We start from the raw sequence: 22,395 nt of genomic DNA on the forward strand, positions 1-22,395 counted from the left end.
AGTGAGCCGAGAACCCGCCACTGCACTCCAGACTGGACGAAGAGCAAGACTCCGTCTCAAAAAAAAAAAAAAAAAAGTTTATTTTGCCAAGGTTGAGGAAGCATGCCTGTGACACAGCCTCAGAAAGTCCTGACGACATGTGGCCAAGGTGGTTGGGGTATAGATTGGTTTTATACCTTTTAGGGAGACATGAGACATCAGTGAATATATGTAAGAAGTACATTGGTTCCGACCAGAAAGGCGGGGACAACTTGAAGGAGGGCGCGGACTTCCAGGTCACAGGTAGACAGGTAGAGAGACAAATAGTTGCATTATTTTTAGTTTCTGATAAGTCCTTCCAAAGGAGGCAATCAGAATATGCTTCTATCTCAGTGAGGAGAGGGATGACTTTGAATAGAATGGGGCAAGTTTGCCCAGAGCAGTTCCCAGCTTGACTTTTCCCTTTAGCTTAGTAATTTTGAGGCCATAAGATTTTCCTTTCACAGATTCTATGAGCAGGAGAGTTGTTTTCTGTAGGAATCACAGAGATCCAACTTTGCACACCTGCTTTAGGGGAGCACATCTCTAACTTTCTTGATTTGCCTTAGGGACTCTAATGCTTCTGAGGGCCTTCAGAAACTTAACGTTTATCAGCCTCTGCTTCCAGTGCAGGTATTTTGCGACTGAACGACTGTATCAAATGGTGTAGTAATTTGGATTTTTAGCCTTTGGGAGAATCCTAAATAATAGTTTTAACTTGAGCTCCCTATTATTTAGCTTTGAGCTCCCCAAAATCTGAAACAGTATTTTTCCAAATTCTTGAGTGATTAGTTACAAACACTAGTCTCCACGAATCTCAACACAGTTTCTAAGGCTAGGTGAGACCCCGTCCTCTGCCCTAGAAAGGCGGTCTTTTTTTTCTTTTTTATTTTTCTTTTTTTTTTTTTTTTTTTGAGACAGAGTCTCCCTCTGTCGCCCAGGCTGGAGTGCAGTGGCGCGATCTCAGCTCACTGCAAGCTCCACCTCCCGGCTTCACGCCAGTTCTCCTGCCTGCCTCAGCCTTCGGAGTAGCTGGGACTATAGGCAGCTGCCAGCACGCCCGACTTCTTTTTGTATTTTTAGTAGACAGGGGGTTTCACCGTGTTAGACAGGATAGTCTTGATCTCCTGACCTCGTGATCCGCCCACCACTGCCTCCCAAAGTGCTGGGATTACAGGCGTGAGCCACCGCGCCCAGCCAAAAGGGCGCGCTTTTTAAGGAGAGCCCCGACCTGACAGAGGCTTTTCCTGCAGACCCGCCTCTGCCTAGCACCCTCTTTAGCGCCTTGGAACTTGAGGAACTACATTACCCAGAAAGCTCTGCGTTAAACGACAGCGTGTCAGAGCCAATGAGGACTCGGAAAGGAGGCATTTCCACGTGTGCACGTAAGGAAAGGCCAAGACTTCCGGGGTCCTCTAATAGCGGCCATGTTGATCCGTGTTGGGGGGGATTGCCCAGTTTATGGCTGCTGAATGCTGGGAGGGACCGCGGTGACTGAACCTGGAAGGTGGAGAGGAATCGTCCTCGGTGCACAGAGTCGGCTCTACAGCCCGTGTCATCACCCACTGCTCCCCGGACGTCCTTCCCCAAGTAGTCCGATGGCAGCGACTGCGCCGAGGCGCCTGGCTCAGGTAATTGTGGCGCCTTCTGTGCCCTCAGGTCACCTCGTCGTCACCCAGGTCCTAAACCAGGGAGGGAGCGGCTCCCTCTCACGGGTCTGTAGCCAGCACCCGGCGTAGGGACACTGAGGCGCTCGCGGGAGGGGTCTCTGTAACCGTCTAGTGGGTTCACGTTGCCAGCTGCCTAGACAGAGCCGGTTTATGAAGACAGGGGAATTGCAGTGGAGAAATAGTAATTCACGCAGAGCCGTCTGGCTGTTCGAGTGACAGGAGTTTTATTATTCAAGTCAGTCTTCCGAGCATTCCGGGATCAGAGTTTTCAAAATTAATTTGGCGGGTAGTGGCTTGGGAAGTGGGGAGTGCTGATGGGTCAGGTTGGAGATGGATTCATAGGGGGTTGAAGTGAGTTTTTCATGCTGTTTTCTGTTCTGGGTGGGATGGGAGAACTGATTGACCCAGATTACTGGTCTGTGTGTTGTCAGCTGATCCATCCAGTGCAGGATCTGCAGAATTCCCCAAGCACTGATCTTAGATGTTGGGGAAACCAGCCCCACACCACCCAGCGGGTACCCCGAGTCCGGCAGAGACAAAGGAGTTAGAAAGAGACAGAATAAGTGTTTAAAAGGTGGGTCCAGGGGACCGGAGCATCGGAGGCTTCCTGGAGGCTTCCTGGTGTCCCCGAGCTCTTGGGCTCCCCCCAATTTATTGGTTTACAGGCTCTTTGTTCTTATGGCAGATTGGAGGCGGAGGAAGGAATGAGGAAAAGAATTAATCAGTGAAGGAGAACTCGTGAGTCATTTGATAAGATGTATACCAGTGGCTGTTTCTGTGAATTTCCTTGAGCAAAGGCGTCTGTCTAAACTACTTAAGATCTTTAACCCATGGCTTCCCATGGGTGTCTCACACAGGGGAGACCAACTCAACTGGCACCCCAGAAACTCTTTCTCACATTAGGTTCTACAATAGTGATGTTATCTTCAGGAACAACTTGGGGAAGTTCAGACTCTTGGAGCCAGAAGCTGCATGACCCCTAAACCGTAATTTCTGATCTTGTAGCTAATTTGTTTGTTCTGTAAGGCAGGCTGGTCTCTAGGCAATAAGGGGGTCTTTTCAGGAAAGGGCTATTATCAGTTTCGTTTCAGAGTGAAACAATGAACTGAATTCTTTTCGTAAGTTAATTCAGCCTGTGCCCAGGAATGAACAAGGACAGCTGAAAGGTTGCAAGCAAGATGAAGTCGATTAGGTCTGATTTCTTTCACTGTCATAATTTCCTCAGTTACAATTTTGCAAAGTCTGTTTCACCTCTTTCTGACACCAGTGGGATGCAGTGGGGAGAGTGACAGGCACAGGGAGGGGTGCAGGCAATGGCCTGGAGATGGATGGAGCGGGGAGGATGGAACCTGGGGTCTACAGGCGTCTGTCAGGAACAAAGTGTGAGGTGGAGCTCTTCCTGGTAGAGCAAGGAGGCCAAGGGCTGTGCATTCATCATGAGGACGCTAGAAGCCATGGAAAGTTTTGAAGAAAGGAGGGACATGATCCAAATCCAGGCTTTTAAGAAGTTTCCCAAAGGCCAATCAAAGGAAGAACATTGTACAGCGAGAGGGTGAGGACTTTGGGGCCTTGGGAGGTTGAATCCATTTTGTAGATCTCATAGGTGGTAGAGATGACAGTTTGCATTGCAACAAGCAGGTCAGACAACCAGCCTTAGGGTTACCTGGCTCTAGGGAGAAGAAAGGTTCAGGGAGGCCTGAGCTTATCAAATCCTGTGACATGTTTGTAATGTCTGCCTCTCCCCTCAGGCACTCCTGGCTGCAGAAGCACTTAGGGAACCCACACAGGGAAGTGGAGGGTGTTCCATTCCCTCATTGGTCCTGACCCCATCCATAGGTACTGTAGCTTGTGGTGTCCTGGGACTCTGAAGTGCCATTTTTTCAGTCCTTTGATCCGAGGACCCTGGAGAATCTCTAAACCTAGGATACTAAGGCCATGGCAGGTTATATGGAGGTATTCTCATTTCTGTCAACCAATGTATGCACTCTTGGAAGGTTAAGCCAGGAGTTGCTTCCAGGTTGTGAAATGCTTAGAGATAAAACGGATCAAAGTCAGGAGGTGATATTACCCCAGTTCTATCTGGCTATAGGCTTCATCTGATAGGACCTTGTTGCACAGACTGTGGGTTGAGGGAAGAGGAAGAAAGGTCAGAGATAAGGCTACTGCCATAATCCAGGTGAGGGTTAATGGATCAGATATGTGGCAAATCACATGGGTCTGGATTCAGGATTGACTTTTTGTAGAGACAGCTAGGTTTTCTTTTCTTGTGTTATTTTTTTTTAATGCGGAATTTTGGTTTTGTTGCCCAGGCTGGAGTGCAATGGCACCATCTCGGCTCGATGGAGCCTCCGCCTCCCAGGTTCAAGCAATTCTCTTGCCTCAGCCCTTAAGGTAGCTAGCATTACAGGCACCCGCCACCACACCCAGCTAATTTTTATATTTTTAGTAGAGAGGAGGTTGTAGCATGTTGGCCAGGCTGGTTTCGAACTCCTAACCTCAGGTGATCCTCCCGCCTCGGCCTCCCAAAGTGCTGGGATTATAGGCATGTACCAATGCGCTCAGCTGAGGCAGCTAGGTTTTCTTTTTTTTTTTTTTCCTTGAGATGGAGGTTCACTATGTTGTCCAGCCTGGAGTCTAGCGTCACAATCGTGGCCCACTGCAACCTCCGCCCCCCCGGTTCAAGTGATTCTCCTGCCTCACCCTCCCGAGTAGCTGGGATTACAGGCATGTAATTACACAGCTAATTTTTGTATTTTTAGTAGAGTCGGGTTTCACCATGTTGGCCAGTCTAGTCTCAAACTCCTGACCTCAGGTGATTCACCCTCCTTGGCCTCCCAAAGTGCTGGGATTGCAGGCCTGAGCCACCGTACCTGGCAGACAGATAGGTTTTCTAATGTGGATGATAAGGGCATGAAAGAGGAATCGGGCATGAGCCCAGGGTTTTTGATCTTAGCAGCTGTAACCATGGACGCTGCTTCAGCTGAGATGAGGTTGGTATTGACATAATATTGACTGTGGATATCAAGAGAGTTGTTTGACCATATGAAGAATTTGAGGCCAATAAGTGGTGGCATCAAATGGATAACTAGACATACAGGATGCGGTATCTGGGAGGGTGTTGATACTGGAGATGTCCGATATATGAAAGCTAATGGGTGAACTACGGTAAGTTAGTTATGGGTCCCACTTAGGAGGACATGCTTCCGATTATGGTGGTAAATCTTTTCAGGGGCCAGGAAGGTGTGATTACAGGCTGAGGAGTGGATCTCTTACTTACGTCCCCAAGGGATGTTATTGGGCTTCCTAAACACCTGGAGGGTGTGAGTGACCATCATGGCAGGATGTATCAGACGGTAGAGTTTGGAAGGGGACATAGACATCCAAGGAGAGAACAGACAAGAGATAGATGTATGCAGAAGCATAGAAGTAATTCAGGGAACATGACACTTAAGACTGAGTCGGTGCCAAAGTTGCAACTATTTATCACTGTCTGGACTCACAAACGTTTTGAGAGCACTTTGGAAGTGCCTGGGGAGTTTCATTCAGCCTGGTGCATGTGTGCAGTGAAAAATATGCTCATCTGTGATAGTAGATTTGGTTTGGTTCACAAATCCGGGGCTGGGCTTTAAACGGCATTAGGTGGACAGAGGAGGGTTGCTACAGCTGAGGTCTCAGTTGGTGCATCACAGAAGTGGGATAGGGCCTTGCATATCTGAAGCCACATGTGGTTCTGTGTGGCTATGGAGTCACTCAGGGAGACATTCACAGGATGATTTGGGATTACCACTACTCTTGGAAACCATGGAAATTCTGTGTTGATATTGGATCCTGTTTGTATTTGTCAAGCATACTCTGGATGCTTATCCACATGTTGGTATAAGGCCAGAATTGAAGGCCCAATATGATGTGTCACTTTGACACCTTGTGATAGTGGGACAACCTTAAAAGGTGTGAGTACAAATCTCATTCCCACTTTGCTCTCTTGGATAACGTTTCCTAGCCTAACAATGCTTTTTATCAAGGCGATGAAGCAGGGTTCCAGGTTGTTACACTTTGTAGTGGGTTTCAACTCAATCCTGACGAGCAGAGTTACAGAAACAAACCATTGCATATTCCCAAGGGAATCATGGGCCATTATACCCTCTTCATTTTGTGAAATAATTTTATTTGTGGCGACTGGGTAAATAATTTCATTTGTGGGGACTGGGTGCCGTGGCTCACCCCTGTTGGAGGCCAAGGTGGGTGGATCACTTGAGACCAGGAGTTCAAGACCAGCCTGACCAACATGGTGAAACCCTTTCTCTACTAAAAAAAAAAAAATACAAGCCGGGCGCGGTGGCTTACACCTGTAATCCCAGCACTTTGGGAGGCCAAGGCGGGTAGATCACGAGGTCAGGAGATTAAGACCATCCTGGCTAACACGGTGAAACCCCATCTCTACTAAAAATACAAAAAATTAGCCGGACGTGGTAGCAGGCACCTGTAGTCCCAGCTACTTGGGAGGCTGAGGCAGGAGAATGGTGTGAACCCGGGAGGTGGAGCTTGCAGTGAGCCGAGATCACACCACTGCACTCCAGATGAGTGAGAGAGTAAGACTGCGTCTCAAAAAAATTAAAAATAAAGCCGGGTATAGTGTTCCACGGCTGTAATCCCAGCTACCTGGGAGGGTGAGGTACAAGAATCACTTGTACCTGGGAGGCAGAGGCTGCAGTGAGCCACGATTGTGCCCCTGCACTCTAGCCTAGGTGACAGAGCTAGACTGTGTCTCAAAAACAACCTCCAAAAACAAACCTTTACTTGTGGGGATGCCAGAGAGGGGCTGCAGGTGTGGGAAATTCAGGTGGGGGTGGCCATGGGCATGTGTCTGTGCAGTATAAAGAATGATGTATATTTAGAGAGCAGGTTTGTCTGATGGAATCAGGCAGCCGTCCTGGGCTTTACGTCAGCTTGGATATCGCTATTCAGAAGGAGGTGGACCTTTTTTTCTTTTTTTGAAATGGAGTCTCTGTCAGCCAGGCTGGAGTACAGTGACGCAATCTCTGCTCTTCACGCCATTCTCCTGCCTCGGCATCCCAAGTAGCTGGGACTACAGGCACCCGCCACCACGCCCGGCTAATTTTTTGTATTTTTAGTAGAGACGGGGTTTCACCGTGTTAGCCAGGATGGTCTCAATCTCCTGACCTCATGATCTGCTGGCCTCGGCCTCCCACAGTGCTGGGATTACAGGTGTGAGCCACCGCACCCGGCATAGAAGGGGGTGGACCTTTTTATGTCCGGACCTCAGCATGGATACCTATTTGTCCACCTACTACTTGTTGATAATTGACCAGTGGGCCCATGAAGACACAAAGGCACCAGTGGACATAGTTTCAGCTCTATGTTGGGAACCTTGGGGAGGAGGATGGGCAAGGGTGGCTGTGTGGGAGAGGTGGGTTGTGTTACCTCAGCAGAGGGGCTGTTTGTGGTTTCATCTGTCACTATCATAGCAGGACACTGTGACCTTTGAAGATGTGGCTGTGAACTTTTCCCAGGAGGAATGGAGTCTTCTTAGTGAGGTTCAGAGGTGCTTGTACCGTGATGTGATGCTAGAGAACCTGGCACTTATATCCTCCCTGGGTAAGTTGCTCACGCTGTGAGCTGAGCTAGTGTTGCCGTTCCCCTTTTCATTGACAAGACTGTCTTTCTCACTTAAGGAGCCTGGACACAGGTTCCTTCTACACTTTGTGTGAGTTGTGTGGTTGGTAGGAGTAAGGTGTGTGTATTGACTTTTCCTCTCCTTAAGCAGCTCCAACACATCCTGTGCTCCAGGCTCCCAGGGAAGGAGTCCGAGTCGGGAGTCTTATAGCCACCCTCATGTATCCACTTTGCTTGCTCTCTGGCTGTCAGGTGACTGTCCAAATCGGTAGCTCTTGTGTGCCCAGGTTCTATTAACATTTCTTTCCTCTATCTGACAATTCTTCCTACCTCCCTGTGCTGAGAATTGCCTTCATTGACATTGTCACTACCTACATAGACCATAGACTGTTCTTGCAAGACCCTGCTTAGGAATTCTCTTTTAATACTTAGTTTACTCTTCTGTGGGCTGTCAGGTGCTTAGTTGTGCTGAGCTAGTGTTGGCTGTTCATCTCTGCTGTCTCTCCCTTCATGCTTATATCATCTGGTCCCATGAACTGGGGGTGAGATGGAGAGTCCTTGGTGTTTGATAAAATGTGGTTCAATTCAGGCTCATCATGATAGGCTCAAAGGGAGCCTGTCCCTCAGGAGTGCCATGCTGGGGGAGGGCATGACTTCAGGGATTTATCCAAATCGTACCAGAAACCATTTATATTTGCCAAGTATTTTTGTGGCAATACGAGTAGGCACACACTATTTGTCTTTTTCTCCCTATTGTTGAGAGTTTCACACTTGTTAGTTCTGTACTTTTCCACTTCTACTGTGATATCCACCCCAGCACTAATACTCACATCTCTGGACTCCACTTTAGATGCATTTTTCTTGTGCTTTCATCTGTAGTTGTCTCTGATGTTGGTGTATCGATTACATATTAGGAAGTATATGCCCATTGTTAAACCATCTATGTCCACCCCCTGCGGTATTATACTCACGTTTTCTTGGACTTGACATATGCTTCTACACATGTGTGTGTATATATATGTATATATGTGTATACATATACATGTGTATATATGTGTGTATATATGTATACATGTGTATACAATGTATGTATATATGTGTGTGTATATATGTGTGTACATATATATATATTTTTTTTTTTTTGAGACAGTTTCACTGTTGTTACCCAAGCTGGAGTGCAATGGTGCCATCTCCGCTCACTGCAACCTCTGCCTCCTGGGTTTGAGCAATTCTTCTGCCTCACCCTCCCGAGTAGCTGGGATTACAGGCATGCGCCACCACACCTGACTCATTTTTTGTATTTTTAGTAGAGACAGGGTTTCACTATATTAGCCAGGCTGGTCTCGAACTCCTGACCTCAGGTGATCCACCCGCCTCAGCCTCCCAAAGTGCTGGGATTACAGGCGTGAGCCACCGCACCCGGCCAGCAGCCCTATCTTCAGCTTGAAGCCAACATTGTGTTCCTGCAAATATTTCTATAGAATAATTCCTCAATTTGTGAGACTTACTTGTGGGTGGGCTGTGCCTTCCCATCAGAGGTACTTTGCACTTGACCAGCATTTTCTTGCTTTCAGATTGTTGGTGTGGATCAAAAGATAAGGAGGCACCGTCTACGCAGAGCATTTCTGTACAAAGAGAGTCTCAGAACAGGACTCCTAGGGCAGTTGTTTCTCCTAAGAAGGCTCACCCCTGTGAAATGTGTGGCCTCATCTCGGGGGATGATTTGCACTTTGTTGAACACCAGGAAACTCATCAGAAGCAGAAGCTGAACAGGAGTGGGGTATGTGGAAAAAACTTGGATGACACTGCAAACCTGAATCAGCACCAGAAGCAGCATATTGGAGAGAAATTCTGCAGAAAGAGTGTCAGAGAAGCATCGTTTGTAAAGAAACGTAAGCTCAGGGTGTCACAGGAGCCGTTTGTCTTCCATGAGTTTGGGGAGAACGTTCTGCCCAGTTCAGGATTATGCCAACAAGAAGCCGCTTATCCTGTAGAGAACACAGACAGTGAAACTAAGCATGGCCCACCCTTTCAGGAGGGAAAAAGTAATTCCGGGTGTGGAAAACGCACAAAAGCCTTCAGCACCAAACACTCAGTTATTCCACACCAGAAACTTTTCACTAGAGATGGATGTTATGTATGCAGTGATTGTGGAAAATCCTTTAGCAGATATGTCAGCTTCAGTAATCATCAGCGAGATCACACTGAAAAAGGACCTTATGAGTGTGGAGTGTGTGGGAAATCTTGCAGTCAAAAGAGCAGCCTCATTCAGCATCAGCGAGTTCACACTGGAAAGACAGCTTTTCCCTGTGGGGAGTGTGAGAAATCTTTTAGTCAGAAGAGCAGGCTTATTAACCATCATCAGCATGTTCACACTGGAGAAGGGCCTTATGAGTGTGGAGAATGTGGGAAGTCTTTTGGTCAAAAGGGTAAATTCATTCAACATCAGCGAGGTCACACTGGAGAGACAGCTTATCACTGTGGGGAATGTGGGAAATCTTTTCATCAGAAGTTCTGCTTTATTAACCATCAGCGTGTTCACACTGGAGAAAGACCTTACAAATGTGGAGAATGTGGGAAATCTTTTGGTCAAAAGGGCAACCTCGTTCAACATCAGCGAGGTCATACTGGAGAAAGACCTTATGAGTGCAGGGAGTGTGGAAAATTATTTAGGTACAGATCCCACCTCACTGAACACCAGAGACTTCACACTGGGGAAAGACCTTACAATTGTAGGGAATGTGGGAAATTATTTAACAGGAAGTATCATCTTCTTGTTCATGAGAGAGTTCACACTGGAGAAAGGCCGTATGAGTGTGAGGTATGTGGGAAATTATTTGGCAATAAGCACAGTGTGACTATACATCAGAGGACTCACACTGGAGAAAGGCCATATGAATGCAGTGAATGTGGGAAATCATTTATTTCCAGCTCTGCGCTTCATGTTCATAAAAGAGTTCATTCTGGACAAAAGCCTTATAAGTGCAGTGAATGTGGAAAATCCTTTGCTGAATGTTCCAGTCTCATTAAACACAGGAGAATTCACACTGGAGAAAGGCCTTATGAATGCACCAAATGTGGAAAAAGATTTCAGCGAAGCTCTACCCTCCTTCATCATCAGAGTTCACACAGGAGAAAGGCCTTGTGAGTGCAGTGAATATGGGAAATCCTTCGCTGAAACGTCCAGTCTCATTAAACACAGGAGAGTTCATACTGGAGAAAGGCCTTATGAGTGCTGTCAATGTGGAAAAGTTCAGAATATATGCTCTCCTTGGTCTTAAGAGACTTCGCGTTGAGACCCTCTCATTCTGTCACCCAGGCTGGCGTGTGGTGGCACAATCTTGGCTTGCTGCAACTTGGGCCTCCTGGGTTCATGAGATTCTCCTACTTTAGCCTCCCGAGGAGCTGGGATTACGGGTACACACCACCACGCCTGGCTAATTTGTATTTTTAGTGGAGACGGGGTTTTACCATGTTGGCCAGGCTGGTCTTGAACTCCTAACCTCAAGTGATCCACCCACCGTGGCCTCCCAAAGTGCTAAGATTACAGGCATGAGCCTCTGCACCCGACCTTCATTCTTTTTGTATCACTTGGAATATGACATGCTGAACCAGGCATGGTGGCTCATGCTTGTAAACCTGATGCTTTGGGAGAATGAGGTGGTTCACGCGAGGCCAGGAGTTAAGAGATCAGCCCGGGCAACATAGCCAGACCTTCTCTGCAGAAAGAATCACATGCTATGAAAACTTACTGTATATCATTTATCTGTTGAAGTGTATTTCAGTTGCTTGTTTTTGTCTGTTATGAATGCAACTGCTACATTTGAATGCAGTTGTTTATATAGGTATCCTTCACTATGTTAATACAGTGGTGTGTAGTGCCTGAGTCACATGATAGATTAAAGTACAACTCTTTTGTGAGACAGACTCGCTGTGTCACCCAGGCTGGAGTTCAGTGGCATTATTTTGGCTCACTGCAACCTCTGCCTCCCAAGTTCAAGTGATTTTCCTGCTTCAGCCTCCCGAGTAGCTGGAATTACAGGTGTGCACCACCATGCCTGGATAATTTTTTGTATTTTTATTAGAGATTGGTTTCACCATGCTGGCCAGGCTGGTTACAAACTCCTGACCTCAAGTGATATGCCTGCCTCGGCTTCTTGGGCGTGAGCTACCATGCTTGGCCTAATGTACAACTTTTTAAGCAACCCCAAACTATTATATAAGAATAAAATTATTGCTCATTTATGTATCTACCATCAGTGTCCAAGAATTTCTGTTCTTCTATCTTACGAAGAGGGAAAGTATGGTTAGTATTTGAAATTGTTCATTTTAATAAGTGGTTATAGCATTTTGAGTCAACTATTTTATGTTTTACATGCTTTTTTGTTTTGTTTTGAGACAAGGTCTCACTCTGTCCCCCAGGCTGGAGTGCAGTGGCACAATCTCAGCTCATTGCAGCCTCTGCTTTCTGGGCTCAAGCACTCTTCCTCAGCCTCCAGAGTAGCTGGAAATACAGGGGTGCACCACCCCTGGCTAATTTTTGTATTTTCTGTAAATTTTTTTTTTTACCTTGTTGCCCAGTCTGATCTCAAACTCCCGGGCTCAGGCAATCCACTTGCCTCGGCCTCCAAAAGTGCTTGGTTTACAGCACCCTGCCTAGCCTCACACCTCTAGGCTTGTTTTTTAAAATGAATTTTATCTTTCCCATTTCATTAAGATATTTAAAAATAATGAAATAAAGACTTATGTTGGACTGCCTCCCCCGCAGGAGGAACCATTTTGCCCTCATATTTCATTTCTCAGTCAGCCCCTGATATCCAAAAACAATTTAAGAAGGCGGAGGAAGGCCCTCAAACTCCCATCCAGGATTTAGTCAAACTGGCCTTCAAGGTCTACAACTCCACAGAGGAAGCAGCTGAGGCCCAACGACAGGCCAGGCTAAAACAGAAGGTACAACTCCAAACCCAGGCCTTGGTAGCAGCCCTGAGGCCGGCCGGCTCCAGGAGCTCCCAGAAAAGAGGTACTACCCGAGTGCCACCTGGTGCCTGCTTCAAGTGCGGCAACGATGGCCACTGGGCCAGGCAGTGCCCTAACCCAAAGGAGCCAACTCGCCCCTATCCGAATTGTCGGCAGATGGGCCACTGGAAGTCGGACTGCCCCAACCTGAGGACGGTAGCTACGTAGCCACGTGACGACCCTCCTCCAGGTACTGGAGGCGCCTTCCAGCTCCTCGACACTGATGAAGATTGAAGAAGCCCAGACTGGGGACCCCTCTCACTGTCGCCGAGCCCAGGGTTATGCTCCAGGTAACGGGTAAGTCCATATCTTTCCTTATGGACACGGAGGCTACCTACTCTGTTTTGCCTTCCTTCAGTGGCCCCAGCCACCCCTCCACTGTCATGGTCATGGGAATTGATGGCACTCCCTCCACCTACCGCCAGACTGCTCCTCTGTCTTGCCGACTGGATGGCTCCCTCTTCCCGCACTCATTTCTTATCATTCCTTTGTGCCCAGTCCCCTTGTTAGGACGAGATCTCCTCTCCAAGCTAGGGGCCTCAGTTCACTTCCCACCCAACCCCTCCCCACACCTCACGTTCCTCTTCCCCCTCCTCTCACCTGACAAGCCCCACCAGGCTGACCCCCCACTCCTGTTTCCAGTCCCCATTAACCCTAAGGTGTGGGACACCTCCACCCCAATCCTCGCCCAGCACCATACTCCGTCTGCATCCGGCTAAAAGACCCTTCCAAGTTTCCCTCTAGACCCCAGTTCCCTATCTCCCTTGAACATCGACAGGGATTAAAACCTATCATTACACGCCTGCTCTGGCAGCACATTCTAGTTCCTGCCAACTCACCATGTAATACTCCTATCCCGCCTGTACGGAAAAGCTCTAGGGCCTATTGCCTCGTGCAGGACCTACGCGTCATCAGTGAGGCAGTAGTCCCCACCTTTCCAGTTGTTCCTAACCCATATACACTTCTCTCGCACATTCCCCCCGATACCACTCACTTTATTGTCCTTGACCTAAAAGATGCCTTCTTCACCATTCCCTTACATCCGACTGTCACTTTGTTTGCTTTTACATAGGAAGATCCAGACACTCATATTTCTTCCCAGCTGACTTAAGACTGTTTTGCCTCAAAGGTTCCGTGATAGCCCCCATTTTTTCGGACAGGCACTGGCACAGGATGTTGTTCCCTGTCCCCTGACCCACAGCACACTATTGCAGTATGTCGATGACTTACTACTATGTAGTCCTTCCTAGCAGTGCTCCCTTGCAGATATTGCTACACTTTTAAATTTTCTAGGCGACCAGCGTTATCAGGTTACCCCGGCTAAGGCTCAACTTTGCAGCCCTTCTGTCACCTACCTAGGCATACTCCTCACACCCACTACAAAAAGCCTCACAGCAGATAGAATAAGCCCCCACTGGTTGCGGTACCCTTACCCAGCCCTTTTAACTTCTCTAACCTAACCCCCTCTTTTCCCCTTCCTGGCCGAACACTACATCAATGAGTCAGGACTAGTAGAAACCAATTTCCTCACTCTAGAAAAGATTCAGGAAAGACTCCACCAGAAAAAACTCGGATCAAGGCCCTCACTTAGCAGCAGTCGTCTGTGGCCGGTTAAGTCCTACCCTTTCTAAGCCCCTTACTAATCATTGGCTTCTTGCTACTCATAGCTCCCTGTGTCCTCCGCTTCATCCAGGACCGCATGAAAGAAGTCTCCCAGGTCACTTTCAATCAGATGCTGCTCCACCCCTATACCCGAGTTCCGACCTCCGAAGATCCCCACGATGACCCATACCAGCAGGAAGCAGCCAGATGAACACGTTGCCCCATTTTCTTATTAGAAAGAGGTCGGAATGTTAGGCAGGAATCTAGACCCAACATGGCGGCATTACCTGGCATAGCAGGCCTTTTGTTAAAGACTCCCTTCACCCTTGTACACACCTGCAGACTTACATGCGTCAGAGTTCCGGCTGGGCAACCACACTCCCCCATGACCTGCAGCTCACCTGCATTCCACAAGGTCGTAAACAGCAGTTTTGGTTAACAGTTTCCAAAGACCCCTTCCTCATGACCCTTACTCAACTCCTGCCCTAGTAGTTTCAAGACCCCCCAGGCCCCATTTGCACAACCAGCTTCCCTACCTCTCAGGCTATAAAAAGCCCCTACCCTCCTCCCTCAGCGTGACTTCCTCGGCCCATGCCTTTGGACTGAGGAACCTCGCCCGCAAGCCCTAATAAAAGGCTATTCTCACTGCCATTTGCCTTGTGTCTTCGTTCCCGGTTCGGCTCCAGCCTCAGTTTACCTTTACACTTTTTTTTTTGAGCTACAGTCTGTCACCCAGGCTGAAGTGCAATGGCGTGGTCTCCGCCCACTGCAACCTCTGCCTCCCAGGTTCAAGTGATTCTCTTCCCTCAGCCTCCTGAGTAGCTGGGCCTATTGGTTCGCGCCACCACGCCCAGCTAATTTTTGTATTTTTAGTAGAGATGAGCTTTCACTATGTTAGCCAGGCTGGTATCAAACTCCTGACCTCATGATCCACCCTCCTTGGCCTTCTAAAGTGCTGCGATTACAGGCGTCTGCCACCACCCCCGGCTTATCCCTAGAAATTCTATGATAGCATGATGTATAGGCACCTAAAGGCATAGCACTTGAGAAATGTGAATAAAAGATTGTAAGTTATAAATAGCAAGGTATAATCAGATGTTAAGTCTCAACCCCTAAATGTCACCTTGTATTACAGCATGAGCTGTATGTAAGCATATGTAAGCACATATAGGCACATATATGAAATAGTGATAGTTCATTCTCACTAGTATTTTTCATCCTTCTCACTGGAAAGATCTTTGATCATTTTTAATCAACGTAGGAGTTTCAATGATATCTAGAAGTTTAAAAGGGCTTGTTCAAATTATGACCGTACACACTGACGAGTATGTGTCTGTCTCTTGTGTAAATATTTTATTATACCAAATTATGTTTGCACAAAACCTTTATAATCAGGGGGAATTAAAGAGCCTTCCAGCCGGGTGCAGTGGCTCAAGCCTGTAATCCCAGCACTTTGGGAGGCTGAGACGGGCGGATCACGAGGTCAGGAGATCGAGACCATCCTGGCTAACGCAGTGAAACCCCGTCTCTACTAAAAAATACAAAAAACTAGCCGGGCGAGGTGGCGGGCGCCTGTGGTCCCAGCTACTCGGGAGGCTGAGGCAGGAGAATGGCGTGAACCCGGGAGGCGGAGCTTGCAGTGAGCTGAGATCCGGCCACTGCACTCCAGCCTGGGTGACAGAGCGAGACTCCGTCTCAAAAAAAAAAAGAAAAAGGAGCCTTCCTGGAAAATGGAGGTTGCAGTCAGCCGAGATGGTGCCATTGCACTGTAGCCTGGGCAACAGAGCGAGACCTGCCTCAAAAAAAAAAAAAAAAATCCTTTATTTTATCCATAAACTACAGTTTATATAGGCAAAACTACAGTTTATATAGGCAAAAACAGTACTAAGCAATTTTAGGCTCTGCAGGCTCTTGTCTTGAATTAATACAACTTTTGCTAATTCTCTTATGAAGTTAATCTTCCTGCTTGTATGTGACTTAAATATATGTCGGAATTTTTTTGTACAAAAGATTCATACATCTTTTCCTATTTGAAATTCCATGTCTTGAGGGGTGTATGTTGCTTATCAATTTCCAGAGAAAATAGATAATGTAATATAATGTTAAAATAGATTAAAAATTGAGATAGAAAAACTGCTCAATTTATGCTTCACATGAAAATTGAAAATTAAATCAAGTCTACACATACAAAGGCATTATATATACGTGTGTGTATATATATGTCTATACACACACATATACTTTTTATTTTATTTTTGGAGACAGAATCTTGCTCTTCTGCCCAGGCTGGAATGCAGTGGCATGATCATGGCTCACTGCAGCCTCAGACACCCCCAGGGTTCAAGTAATCCTGCCACCTCAGCCTCCTGGGTAGCTGGGACTACAGGCAGGCACCCTGCCCGGCTAATTTTTGCATTTTTTGTGGACACAGGATTTTCCCATGTTGCCCATGGTGGTCTCAATCTCCTGGGCTCAAGTCAACAGCCTGCCTCTGCCTCCCAGTGTGCTGGGATTACAGAAATAAACTACTATGCCCAACTCAAGATTATTTTTTTAATATTTTCTTAATAAATTGGGGTGCACAAATCATTAAAAGCAAGGATTAAATTTCAAGAGAAAAAAACATTTTACTTTTCTACATAAAATTAAAACCAAAGCACATTAAAAGTGACAACCCAGCCAGGCACGGTGGCTCACACCCGTAATCCCAGCACTTTGGGAGGCCGAGGTGGCCAGATCACGAGGTCAGGAGATCGAGACCATCCCGGCTAACACTGTGAAACCCCGTCTCTACTAAAAATACAAAAAAATTAGCCTGTAGTCTCAGCTAGTCGGGAGGCTGGGGCAGGAGAATGGCATGAACCCAGGAGGCAGAGCTTGCAGTGAGCCAAGATCATGCCACTGCACTCCAGCCTGGGTGACAGAGCGAGACTTCGTCTCAAAAAACAAGCAACAACCTAAGATGGAAATGACAAAAATTACTTAAAATGTGTAACATAAAAAGTAGTCATTTAGGCTGGGCGCAGTGGTTCATGCCTGTAATCCCAGCACTTTGGGAGGCTGAGACAGGTGGATCACTTGACAGGAGTTCGAGACTAGTCAGGCCAACACCGTGAAACACCATTTCTACTAAAAATCCAAAAATTAGCCAGACGTGGTGTCGTGCACCTGTAATCCCAGCTGTTCGGGAGTCTGAGGCACGAGAATCGCTTGAATGCAGGAAGCGGAGATTGCAGTAAGCTGACATCATGCCCTCCAGCCTAGGCAACAGAGCTAGACTCTTGTCTTTAAAAAAAAAAAAAAAAAAAGGCGTCATCTATAAATTTCACTACACAGATTACATTGAGATAAATCATAAAATATTAGGCAAAACTTTAAAACAATTTTTAACTATCCAGTATATCAAAGAGGCCACACATTATATTTGTTTGCAAGAATGTCACTGTGATTACAAAACTGACCACTAACTATTCAGTTAAAGTTGACTGAGAACTTAAAAATATTTTCTTTTTTTTTCTTAGATGGAGTCTCACTTTGTCACCCAGGCTGGAGTGCAGTGGCGTGATCTTGATTCACCACAACCTCCGTCTCCCGGGTTCGATTCTCTTGCCTCAGCCTCCCAAGTAGCCGGGATTACAGGTACGTGCCACTAAAAGCCCAGCTCATTTTTGTATTTTTAGTAGAGACGGGGTTTCACTATGTGGGCCAGAGCCACCGCACCCGGCCTGTAATATTTTTAAGCCAGGTGTGGTGGCTCATGCCTGTAACCCAGCACTTTGGGAAGCCGAGGTGGGTGGATCACCTGAGGTTGGGAGTTCAAGACCAGCCTGACCAACATGGAAAAACCCTGTCTCTACTAAAAATATAAAAACTTAGCCGGGCGTGGTGGCAAGTGTCTGTAATCCCAGCTACTCCGCAGGCTGAAGCAAGAAAATGGCTTGAACCCGGGAGGCGGAGGTTGTGGTGAGCCAAGATCACGCCACTGCACTCCAGCCTGGGTGATAAGAGCAAGACTCCGTCTCTAAATAAATAAAGATTAAAAAATAAACATGATGATCACAGATGCAGTCACATTTTCTGAGTTCTTGCCACCCAGGTAGCCTCCCAAAACTTTGACCCAGTCGCTGTCAGTGTTGCCACCACCCATAAAGGAGCTGAGCCCAGCAGGAGCATTGCCTGGGACCCTGTAGGCAAAAGGCTACAGCAGGAGCTGGTGACCCTCACAATGCCTGGTGACAAAAGAATTTCTGCCGCCGGGCGCGGTGGCTCAAGCCTGTAATCCTAGCACTTTGGGAGGCCGAGACGGGCGGATCACAAAGTCAGCAGATCGAGACCATCCTGGTTAACACGGTGAAACCCCGTCTCTACTAAAAAATACAAAAAACTAGCCGGGCGAGGTGGCAGGCGCCTGTAGTCCCAGCTACTCGGGAGGCTGAGCCAGGAGAATGGCGTAAACCCGGGAGGCGGAGCTTGCAGTGAGCTGAGATCTGGCCACTGCACTCCAGCCTGGGCGACAGAGCTAGACTCCGACTCAAAAAAAAAAAAAAAAAGAATTTCTGCCTGCCCTGAAAGCCTTATCAAATGGAGACTATCCATGGAGCTGCTGGCCCAGTGTATGAAGACCTGAGGTATAAACTCTTGCTAGAGTTCCTCAGTGACTACCCACCCTTACAATGCACCCATGGTGAAGTTCCTCACACCCTGCTACCACCCTAACATGAACACCCAGGGTAACATATGCCTGGAAATCCTGAAGAAGTGGTTTGCCCTATATGATATCAGGACCATCCTGCTCTCTATCCAGTGCCTGCTAGAACCCAACATTAATAAATAGCCCTTTGAACACACATGCTACCAAGCTCTGGGAAACCCCACAGCTTTAAGTACTTGCAAGGGCCGGGCGCGGTGGCTCACGACTAATCCCAGCACTTTGGGAGGCCGAGGTGGGTGGATCACCTGAGGTAGATAGAGAGTCCAAGGCCTGATAAACATGGAGAAACCTCATCTCTATTTAAAAAAATTAAAAATTGGCCAAGCGTGGTGGCATGTGCCTGTAATCCCAGCGACTCAGGAGGCTGAGGCAGGAGAATCACTTCAACCCGAGAGGCGGAGGTTGCGGTGAGCTGAGATCTCACTATTGCACTCCAGCCTGGACAACAAGAGTGAAACTCCGTCTCAAAAAAAAATAAAAATAAGGAAGTACCTGCAAGAAAGCTACTCAAAGTAGGTCACCAGCCAGGAGCTCTGACCCACGCTGTGCAGCCTATCCTTGTGTTTTTTTAATTTTTCCTTAGATTGTCTGCCCTTTCCGTGATTTCTGTATAGAACTCTGTATCTTGAGCTTTGGTACTATTTTTCTTTTGTCTTTTAATTTAAGCCTTGGTGGAGGCCTTGTGATTAATATTAAATAAATACATTTTGGGTCAGGTGCGGTGGCTCAAGCCTGTAATCCCAGCACTTTGGGAGGCCGAGGCGGGTGGATCACGAGGTTAAGAGATCGAGACCATCCTGGCTAACACGATGAAACCCCGTCTCTACTAAAAATACAAAAAAATTAGCCGGGCATGGTGGCAGGCGCCTGTAGTCTCACCTGCTCCGGAGGCTGAGGCAAGAGAATGGCATGAACCCGGGAGGCGGAGCTTGCAGTGAGCCAAGATCGCACCACTGCACTCCAGGCTGGGCACAGAGCAAGACTCCATCTCCAAAAAAATATATATATATATACTGGTCATTAAAAAACAAAAAAATGATACAAGAGAGCACCCAGGGATTATATGAGGAAACACTTTATTACATCAGTCATCTAAAATTCCAGAAAATGGAAAGTACTTTACTGTACAGCAAAGTAAATCATTGATCGTCTGGAGAACAGAAAGAAAGACTTTAAAAAAAGGTTCCAGGTAAATATAAAGGTGTTAAATTCATTATTGTGACTATGTCAGTGGTTTCATGGGATTATATGAAACTCCAAATTTATCACATACTACAGTTTAAATATGCATACTTTACTGAATGTAATTCATAACTTATAACTTATCACTGCTTTAAAATATACTTCAGACTGGGAGCAGTGGCTCACACCTGTAATCCCACCACTTTTGGAGGCTGAGGCAGGCAGATCACCTGAGGTTAGGAGTCCGAGATCAGCCTGGCGAACATGGCAAAACTCCGTCTCTACTAAAAATACAAAAATTGGCTGGGCATGGTGGCACATGCTTCCAGTCCCAGCTACACGGGAGGCTGAACCAGGAGAACTGCTTGAACCTAGGAAGTAGAGGTTGCAGTGAGCCTAGGTCATGCCACTGTACTCCAGCCTGGGTGACAGTGAGACTCTATCTCAAAAAAGAAAAAAAAAAATTGCTGGGCGCAGTGGCTTATGCCTGTAATCCCAGCATTTTGGGAGGCCCAGGTGGGCAGATCACGAATTCAGGAGATCGATACCATCTTGGTTAACACGGTGAAACCCCATCTCTAGTAAAGATACAAAAAATTAGCCAGGTGTGGTGGTGGGTGCCTGTAGTCCCAGGTACTTGGAAGGCTGAGGCAGGAGAATGGTGTGAACCCAGGAGGCAGGGCTTGCAGTGAGACGAGATCGTGCCACTGCACTCCATTCAGCCTGGGCAACACAGCGAGACTCCATCTCATAAAAAAAAAAATTTAAAAATAATAATAAAAAAATGCAATTCAAAAGAAAAATATTTATCATTATTTTTGGAGAATAGGTTTGGCAACTCTATACTGACTACACCAATTCTTCTCATGCCCTAAGTGAGAAAACTAGCCTCCGTGGTAGCAAATATTGATGTGGCAATAAGGCCATTTCCATCTGATTAACTGGCTGGCTGGTCACAAAGGCCACATCACTGAACTGAGATCTCCCTTCTCCCTATCATCTTCCTCCTGCTAATGCAGGAATGACCTTGAGGTGCACAGCCCAGAATGGGTACAGGAATTCACAAAACCTCTAGAGTATTTCCTCTGACAATGGCCTCAACAATACAACATTCATCATTATGGAAGAACTGAAATTCCTGTATCTGCATATTCATCACATACATAGTGACTGGATCATCGTGGATGCCCTTTTAAAAGACATGCATTATGTCAGGCACAGTGGCTCACACCTGTAATCCCAGCACTTTGGGAGGCTGAAGCCAGCGGATCACGAGGTCAGGAGTTCGAGACCAGCCTGGCCAACACGGTGAAACCACATGTCTACTATAAATACAAAAATTAGCTGGGTGTGGTGGCACGTGCCTGTAGTCCCAGCTACTCGGGAGGCTGAGGCTGGAGAATCATTTGAACCTAGGAGGCAGAGATTGCTGTGAGCCAAAATTGCACCACTGCACTCCAGCCTGGGCAACAGCGCGAGACTCCGTCTCAAAAAAAAAAAAAAAAAAAAAAAAGTGTTGCAATTACATTATTCTGTCTCCTTCACTGCCTATAAATGCAGTAATTCTATAAAATTATAATTTCACCCAATAGCATTACAATCTATGATGTTATCCTACAGAATTCTGGATATCAAGGCATGTGTCTGCATTGCAAGAGCTGGGGAACAAACTTCCCTCAGCAGTACCAAGTACAATGCAATATACCTCGTAAAAGTGAGAATTTTGTCTTGTTCAAAAAACACCAGAAATTGTCACAAAAAATGCCCTGGAGCCAGCTGACCTGAGTCCACAAATTTTAGTATCCATGCTACAGATAAAGACCACAAAGCCCTGAAGGCCTTCTCTGGAGGCCTCTGGCAGCTATGCAAAGCAGTCCACAAGTCGAGAAAGCTATGTTCTGCATTCATACTGTCCCATGAGCCACAAAGAGTTTAGCTATGCCAACAAAAGCTGTGACCCCCTTCATGGTAACAGGACCTACTTGTTTCTGAACCACGCATACAGTGACAACAACCCTCAAGATTGAAGAAGGCTGAAACAATAAGGCCTCCATAATAGCACAAACTGGAGAAATGGGAGGCAAGCTGTCCTTAGGATCATGACTTGGAGGGTAGAAAATTTGTCAAGATTTATGTGATACCCACAAGATCTCTGAAAGACATAGTTCATCTTTTCAAGTCAACATAAGAGGCCTCTGGGATAAAAATGGGTAAGGTCCATGGCACGACTTATCAGACAGAAAAAAATGACAAAGGAAGAAGTGCTGAAGCTACTCAACAAATCCTTCTGTGACTAGATCAGAAATTAAAAATTAAAAAAAAAAAAAAAAGTGAGGCACAGTAACTCACACCTGTAATCCCAGCATGCTTGGAGGCCAAGGTGGAAAGATCACTTGAGTCCAGAAGTTGAAGACCAGCCTGGGCAACATGGTGAGACCCTGTGTCTCCAAAACTTAAAGAATTAGTGGAGCATGGTGGTGCATGCCTGTGGTTTCAGCTACTCAGGAGGCTGAGGCAAGAGAATCACAAGTCCAGGAGATCAAGAAATGTGAACACATCACT

General features: G+C 46.8%; 1 protein-coding gene, 2 long non-coding RNA genes and 1 pseudogene across 10 annotated transcripts in view; 3 read left to right on the forward strand and 1 right to left on the reverse strand.

The window, feature by feature from the left end:
* The window catches only part of ZNF586 (zinc finger protein 586), a 78,675-nt gene extending 67,099 nt beyond the window's left edge, over nt 1-11,576 (forward strand). For 2 of the 8 annotated variants that reach the window (XM_045381258.2, XM_005590557.4), the window contains exons 2-3: nt 7,178-7,304; nt 8,897-11,576. In XM_045381258.2, coding sequence (XP_045237193.2) covers nt 7,178-7,304; nt 8,897-10,470 — 1,701 coding nt within the window. In that variant the 3' untranslated portion in view covers nt 10,471-11,576. Of the gene's footprint in view, nt 1-1,416; nt 1,650-2,373; nt 2,427-7,174; nt 7,305-8,896 lie in introns of those variants that run through there. The other 6 variants (XM_074024972.1, XM_005590553.4, XM_005590556.4 and 3 more) reach the window with 6 other exon arrangements.
* On the reverse strand, nt 1,894-8,970 carry LOC123570395 (uncharacterized). Its single transcript, XR_006694573.3, has 2 exons — nt 8,831-8,970; nt 1,894-3,807 (listed from the first exon to the last, which is right to left on the reverse strand). It is a non-coding gene; the product is annotated as an uncharacterized lncRNA (long non-coding RNA).
* A 587-nt stretch (nt 11,577-12,163) lies between the features above and the next one.
* On the forward strand, nt 12,164-14,591 carry LOC141409163 (uncharacterized). Its single transcript, XR_012428037.1, has 2 exons — nt 12,164-12,635; nt 14,006-14,591. It is a non-coding gene; the product is annotated as an uncharacterized lncRNA (long non-coding RNA).
* Nucleotides 14,592-17,860: 3,269 nt separating this feature from the next.
* Nucleotides 17,861-18,708, forward strand: LOC123570394 (ubiquitin-conjugating enzyme E2 C-like; annotated as a pseudogene).
* The last annotated feature ends 3,687 nt before the right edge of the window (nt 18,709-22,395 follow it).

Source organism: Macaca fascicularis, chromosome 19 (genome assembly GCF_037993035.2).
Source record: "Macaca fascicularis isolate 582-1 chromosome 19, T2T-MFA8v1.1".
Taxonomy (NCBI): Eukaryota; Metazoa; Chordata; class Mammalia; order Primates; family Cercopithecidae; genus Macaca; species Macaca fascicularis.